The sequence below is a fragment of the Cariama cristata genome, unplaced genomic scaffold (assembly GCF_000690535.1).
Source record: "Cariama cristata isolate BGI_N322 unplaced genomic scaffold, ASM69053v1 scaffold18472, whole genome shotgun sequence".
Taxonomy (NCBI): domain Eukaryota; kingdom Metazoa; phylum Chordata; class Aves; order Cariamiformes; family Cariamidae; genus Cariama; species Cariama cristata.
In genome coordinates, this window is record NW_009605699.1 from 1,983 (window position 1) to 9,675 (window position 7,693).

At 42.1% G+C, this 7,693-nt stretch overlaps 1 protein-coding gene across 1 annotated transcript; it reads left to right on the forward strand.

Annotated features, from left to right (window-relative positions):
• Window positions 1-854: 854 nt before the first annotated feature.
• Window positions 855-7,682, forward strand: LOC104158436 (melanoma inhibitory activity protein 3-like; the record flags this gene model as incomplete). Its single annotated transcript, XM_009696088.1, has 4 exons — window positions 855-941; window positions 1,974-4,920; window positions 5,856-6,134; window positions 7,547-7,682. Coding segments are annotated over 4 exons (3,449 nt in total), but the record flags the coding sequence as incomplete, so codon positions are not given.
• Window positions 7,683-7,693: the final 11 nt, after the last annotated feature.

Here is a 7,693-nt window from a genome sequence, read left to right on the forward strand (position 1 = left end):
CCGCCCCCCCGGATATTTTGGTTGTCTAGGAACTCAGTACCTTTCTAGGTGTCTCCACCAGGCTCTGATGGCCTGGATTATCTAATCTGTGTAGTGACAGCATGCTATTGATATTGGCTTCTTGACAGCAGTTGTCAGAACTCCCAAGTGAGAGCATTACTGTGTAGATCTTAGCTGGTGAGTGATAAGAGAGATTCTTGTCTTCCACTGTTTGCCTTGGCCTAGCACGTTGACTTGCTTGAAAATAGCAATCTGCAACTGATTTTTGCTTGTATTAGTCACTGAAGAGCAACAATGCATTTGCAGAGGGGCTATGTTTTCTACACAGGTTTTAAAATAGATTATTACCTCAGGTACAATTTTGCATTTTCCTAAAATCTGCTTTTTTTTTCCTTAAGCTACAAAGTGAGCATATTTCAGGCCATAATATTGTACATGGATATAAATCTTCCTAGTCAAAGACTCTCGTCTGCTTACCACTTAAGAAAATAGTTGAGCGTTTGTGGTGCTAGTGAGAGCGCACAAAGCAGTTAAAGCACATGAGCCAGAATGCCTGGGCTTTGCTCCCAGCTCTCCTAATAATTCGTTATAAGTCAGGCTTTAAAGCATGAACAGTAAATCTTAGCAACTTCACAAGAGTGTTGTGAAATGTATGTACAAAACCTCAGTGAAGACTCTTGCATGAGTAAGGTATTGCTGATCTTTTATTCACTGGGTTAAACTTCATTTAGAAATAGTTGAGAGTGAGTTTGATGTGTTTGTTACTAGTGTCTGTAATTAGGATTTTAACATAGTCATGTGATTTCAAAAGTGTCTTTAATACTTTTTGTTTGCTTGTGTTTGTTTTGTGGCAGGTTGGAAGTGATTTTGGATATTTTCCAAAGGATTTACTTGAAATAAATCATAATTATTCCAATGAGGAGCTAGAATTACCAACAGATGTAAGTCTTATTTGTTGTTGTTCAATTGGGCTTCTTACTGTTTCATACCTTGGCATTCAATAAAATCCCTGAGGAGGAGAATGGGAATATCAGTGATCCTCAATTACCTTTTTTTACTAAGCAGCAACATATGTGCAGAGATGCACATCTGTGAGGGGTGGTGGAATGTTTGTGCAGCAATGTATGTGGATGGGTGTATAAGCATCAGCCCAAAATGTGGGCATTGATCTTTCTTTTCTTGAATATTCTGATTTTTTTTCTAACAAAATCTGTTTGGATTGAGCTCTAGAAATGCTGCTAGCTGGCTCGCACAGAGGCGGTTTGGTATGTATTCAGAACTGTTTCTTTTCTCAGACTTCCGAAGTTGAAAGTACTATCAGAAACAAGTAAAACTTGGTACACTTAGCCCTTTGATTCTAGAATTGTTCCTTCAACCCTTACACACATAAATGGCTTTCATGCACTGATAGCTAGTAACTTCAGAGTTGTCTGGCTAAGGCCTGTTTGTGGATGCAGCTTCAGACCCTTATGAAATTGCATCCAGTGGCTTGCACTGCTCTTTTTTTTTTTTTTTTTTTTCCCCCAGAAATTGTGTGACAGGCAGCTCCTGCTTGGAGGACTTGGTCATTTGAGGAGAGACCAGCTAAAAGAGATTGTGACAAACAAGCTTAGCGATGTTTGTTTTCTTCTCCTCACTGCCATTTAGCAATAGACTTGTTCTTAATTCAGGATATAGGTGATGAGTAAAGTATAATACTGTCAGCCCCATTGCTGACTTTCAGTTTGTTCCTCGCTAGGAGGTCTTTGACGGGGCTAAGCCATAAGCTTTCTCTTTAGGTTTTTAAGAGTCCTTGGGCAAAACTTCCACTGATTTCAGAGAGAGTTTTGGTTAAGGACTCAAGAGGTTAATTCTGCATGATTAATATAATTTACTTGGCTGCTGCATCTCTCTCTAACCAACCAAATGGGTTTGGTCTCATCACTCTAATAAAGAAAATATTATTTGTGACTACATACTGTTTTTCATTTCAGGAAACAGATTTTGTTTGCTTTGATGGCGGAAGGGATGATTTTGATAATTATAATGTGGATGAGCTTTTGAAGTCATTGCAAGAAAGGATAGCAAATGAAGGGGAAACTGAATCAAGTGATCCAGGGACAGAACCAGCTAAAGGAATTGAAAGGGATGAGGAAATCGAAGAGGTTGATACAATAAAGTCCCTTGATGCTTTGGAGCCAGACAATCTTGAGCTAAGCACAGAAGATGACAAGGAAGCCCTCGCCATGACAGAGGAAGTAGACAGTTCTCTTACAGAAGGAACTGAAAATACTGGGGGATACTCCAGTGTCAACAGTCACGAAGAAAACTCTCAGGGAGATCAAATTGCACATGAGCACTTGAAAGGAATGCTACATGGGAAACTAAAAGGGCTAGAAAGTGAAAATACCAAAAACACTAGTATTCCTCAGGGTGAAACCAGTCAACTTGACAAAGAGAATGAAGAAGTCAATGCCTATACACTTTTAAACAGAGAGCTCTCTGTGAACTTGAAAACAAAATTTGGCTCAACTGCTGATGCTGTTGTGTCAGATGATGAAGTGACTCGCCTTGTTACATCGCTGGAAGATGATTTTAATGAAGATTTGAGCATTAATGCTCATGATGCAGAGGAGGAGCCAGACTTTGCAGAACAGTCTGAAGAAATCCCTTTGCTGCCTTTTATGGCAGAGGAAGAAATGACATCCCCAGTGGATTTAGATGATGATGAAAACGATGGCATTGAGTCACAAAATCATAAACCTGATGAAGATGCAAAGGGTGCTACAGAGCTAAATAACCAAAGAGACAATGATGAAGAACCCGATTCAGATGCATTAATTCTTAAGGATGCCTTCAGTAGGAGCGAGAAGCCGAGTCACAGTATAAGTGTGGACAGGTCCAAATCTAAACAAAGAAAAGAGAAACAGGATGAGGTGATGCTAATTAGTAAAAGAGAAGAACCAGCATCAACTCAACCTGAGGATCTCTCCACGGAACTCCTTAGAAAGGAAACTGTAGGTACAGGTGATCTGAGTTCAAAAGAAAAACTGAACAAAACTGAACAGTTTGAAGAGCAGCTCGTGGTTGATGGAACCGAGTCACACAGTGAAGAGCTGAAGAGTACAGCTGTGCCTGATCCTAATGTTTTGCCTAGTCCAGGAGATGATCTGGAGGCCAAATCATTTGTTAAAAGCAAGCAAGATGCTTTAAAACCATCTGTTGGTGATATCAACAAAAGTCCAGAAAGAGTGCTGCTTGCTCAAATAGAGAAAGATGAGAAAAAGTTTGAGGATGACACCTTGGAAGAGGTCTTGGAAAGTGATTTGAAGCTCAAAAAGTTATGGGAGAAAACAATGGAGAAAGGCAATGCTCAGAACAAGCCGCCTGTTGATGTTCCAGCCAAACCAGTGGAAGAGGTAAAAAATGCATCTCAAAGTGATTCAGAAGAGACTGACCTCTTGAAAGAGAAACTGGAGCATGGAATGCCTGCTGTGGAGAAAGAACTTCTAAGACATGAAGAAAGTTTGAAACAAATGTGGGAGACCGATCATGAAAATCAAAAAACCACCTCTCTTAACAAAGAACCTGAAATAAAAAGGAGAAACATCAAAGAAACCCCTGTGGGGGAGGGAGACTCAAGCCACGGAGGAGCTGTCGAGCAGCCTAGGCCATGGGAAAGAGAGACTGAGTATTCAGAGGCAGATGTGAAAGAAGAGCTTTCAAGAAATCTTGGCAAGATGACAGTATTTGAAGAAAGCATTGAGAAAAGTTCCCCTGAAGAAAAATCAAAAAGCACTACACAGAATACTAATACAGCAGATCTTACTCAGCAAGGAACTGCTCGTACTGAGGATGCAGATTCAGGCAGAAATCTTGGCACGAGTTTAGCTAAAGAAAGAATACTAAGACCAGAATTGCAGTCTGAAGAGCCAGATGCTGAAGACGAGCCTGACCTGAAACAAGTAGAGGAAGAGCTGCTGGAAGATGAGAATGCTGCAAGTGCAAAGCTGTCGCAAGCAAGAGCTGCAAATGTACAGGGTGATACACTAAATGCTAAAAGTACAAATCCTGAATTAGAAGCACTAAGTGAGGCTGTTTCAGGAACCACAAATCCTACTTATGAAACAGGAGAGGAAACAAACTCATTTTATAAGGAAGTTAAAAAAACAATCAGCATGCAAGATGCAAGCGAGACTAGGAACAAAGAGGTTGACATACCAGTGAGTGAAGATGCTAAACTGGATGAGATGGAACGTGTCCTGGAAGATGATGAGTCTTCTGAAGCTGAGGAACCATCAGCTGTGGAAGAACATAATTTCCAATCTCCTGACACAGAAGACAGCAATGACCTTAACCAAAGGAAAGATCATGTCCCAGAGAGCATTTCACAGAAAGACTCAAAAGAGGTGCAAATTTTACAGCATACAAGAAATGACCACCAGCAATCTGCGCATTTCCCCAGCCCTGGTGACAGCTCAGCAACCACAAACGACACTGTTACAGACTTCAGTGAGTCTGTGAAGCGGCTCACAATAATGAGAGATTTTCTTGATGAAAAGCGTGTAATACGTCTACAAAAGTACCTTGGGCCTCAACACGTGGTTAGGCTAGAAGGCATGTTTCACGACATGAAGGTAGAGATGGAGCTTGTTCGAAAAGCAAGCCGTAATAACGAAGAGACAGAAAAAGCTTTGGACCAGATACTTGAGTTTTCAGAATCCAACATTATACATGCTGTAGCAAAAGTTCTGGATTCTAGAGTGGCAGAAAATAAAGAGGAGGTAGTGAAAGAGATGGATTTGTATGATGAGGAGGGCGCGCTGATGGATGATATTCAAGAATTAATATATTCTTTAAGGAGTAAATATTTGTCTGCTAGTGAGAGTGTCCCACTTGCATCTATTCCAGAACAGGAAGATGATCAGCTGCACGTTCAAGGTAGGATGTTAAAACAGTTAATAAATAGATGAAACAGAAGTAAAACCCTATCCCAGACAACACTGTAACCCAAAGAAGCTTGAAGAAGAGGGTGAGGAGCAGAATTGAAAGAGGCCCTGTGGAATCTGCTGGGATTCTGCTTATTTTTAATGCGTATTTTTGGCATTATGATGGGTGGCACAGGGACAAATCCTGAGAGAAAATGTTGAGCTCAGCATCTCTGTTCTTATGGGCCAGGTTCTGTGTAAGATAAGTGGGATCTGTGCATGGATATGGCTAGAAGGAGCCATTCAGGTCATGTCTGTACCTCCTCCTCTCAAGAAATAGGGATTCACATATACTAATGTGCTGAATTTTCTGGAGGGTTTAAGGCAGGTTGTTTTTCTGAACTACCTAGCATCTAATTATGAGAGATCCAGTGATTAATGCAAAGTTCAGGCACTAAATCCATGCACCCAAAATCAAAATCTCAGGTGTTATATTTTTGCCCATATTCATAAAAGAGTGCATAAGTAGAAATAGTGAACCAATAGATCTTTTGACGGAGGTAGAACCAGTGGTAGAGTCTACTGCAAACTTGCTGTTTTTCGAATTAATGTGCAAGTTGGTAAGATACGCTTTTAGCAAAGCTCCTTTTCCAGTAGCACATGTAAAGTATGTGATTTCTGATAAAGCCATGAACGATGATGAAAATATTTCACCTTGCAATATTTCATTGCAAGGTCGGTGGTCGATACCTTGCATAAATTCTGTATAAACATTTGATTCGATGTTACTGAAAGTTGATGGAGAATATATTGGAAGCAATACACAAGCTGAAGTGTTTAAAAAGTGTCAAGAAAGCTTTGTCAAATGCAGTATTTCACTGGAGGCAGCTTTGGGTAAGAAATACACGTTAGCTCAGTGCTTAATTCATGTTTCCCTGTCTGTCACAGATGGTGCAAAAGAGGCTGAATATGACAGAGTTTCCATCAGAAACCCAGATGCCATTGATGAGAGCAATCAGGAGTTTCAGCATCTTGAAGATAAGAGGCCAGAAGAGCCTACTGAGGAGGAGAGGGCTGTTAATGTTCCACCTGAGCATGAAGAGGCCAACTTCTCGGATAATAGAGAAGCTGAAGAAGGGTATGATAGTGAAAGAGTATCGCTGCTGGAAGATGCTTCCTTTGGGTCGATTGATTCAGGACAGAGTCCCAGGGAGGATATTGCTGCAGGTAATCTTTGGGAATTGGGTTATTTTGTTCTTTTGCTCTTAAAGAGGAGCATAGTTGAATGGCTTTCAGGCAAATACCAAGGTTTTTCACTAATAATTTCATTGTATGTTGCTGTAATCCTAATGGCTTTCACTAATCCATGACAGTGCCTCTAGGCAGTATTGTATGGCTACCACTCATCTCGGCAGAGTGAATTTTCTACTACTTTTTTGCACTATAGAAATAAGAAAAGTTCTCCTGTGTCATAGTCAGAGCTCTGTGCTCAGGCTGGTGGACTGTGTCTCAGGATGGTAGTGGATAAAGAGCAGAAATCACTGGAAGCATACCATCAGCCCAGATATTCCCCTCCTTGCAGCGGGACTGACAGTCTAACCATTAGGCTATAGAATCGTGTGCTTTCTCTTCTCACTCTTTTTAACCTGTGATTCTGGGCTGTATTACTTTCCAGGAAAGACAGAGTGTAGCGTGTAGCTTCCCTCAAGCAGTTCAATGATCTCTGGCTAAGCTGTTTGTTGGCGTAGGAGAATTGTCCGACTCTGTTCCGCTGAGGTCTTCTCCCCCTGGAGCAAGTGTGCTGACCTGTGCTGACTCGTCAGTATGCCAGGGAAGGATCCTATTGCCATCATCTTCCCCAGCTGTTTTGGCATGAAACTGCCTTTGACTCTAATCTGGGTGCTAAGCTCAGCTTTGCTGTTCTGCATTCACCTCTGATTATGCTTAATAAATGCATCTTCACCGAGCATTTAGAAAAAAATCAGGCACATCTTGCTTAGCTTTTGTATGCTACTGAGGTACTGTACCATCCCCATAGCCAAGCACTTCTGAGCAGCTTCTAAGTTCTGAGGGAAACTCCAGGCTGAATACAAAGATACCCAATGAATTTTAAGTGGCTGGTGGATTACTTGCGGTTACGCAGTTGAATGTTCAGTTGTATTTTAGACCATCTTCCATTCCTTCCTTAATGGTGGTTAAATACTGTTTGCCAGGAGTTCCTGTGAGGACTGCTAGAAGTGCTGAGTAGAAACAGGGCAGGTGCTTGTGGAAGTGCTGCTCACAGAAGCTGTTCCACGGTGTAACAACAGGCTGGGCCGGTGGTTAGTTCCATCTGCTAACCTGAATTCATGGCGGCAGTAGCAGTGAGAGGGAGGCTGGCTTCAGATCAGGGTAGAAGCAAAGATGGTTTAAAGCTTAGCTGTACTAACAGTGCTGGAAACTTATCAGAAGACATAGGTTTATTGATTAGGAATTGAAGAGAGTGTGCTTTTTTGTTGTTGACTTGCTGCTGAAGTTGTGTGTGCTCTGTCTGAGGCAGGCCTGGCAAAGTGACTTTGTGTCCCTCTCTGCGGTACCCTTTCTAAAGCAGCCAGTGGAATATCGCTAGCTTCTCTAAGGACTTTTGCCCCTTTCTTCAGCGCCCTGGAGAGCCGGGGACCGTAACGTGAAGTCTCGCCCGAGATGCCGCCGGGACCGCGGGGGCGGGGGGCGGGGAGCAGAAGCGAGTTCCCCCTTGCAGCCCTCCCCTGTCAGCGGCCGCGGCCGCTCCGTGCGGTAACACCTCT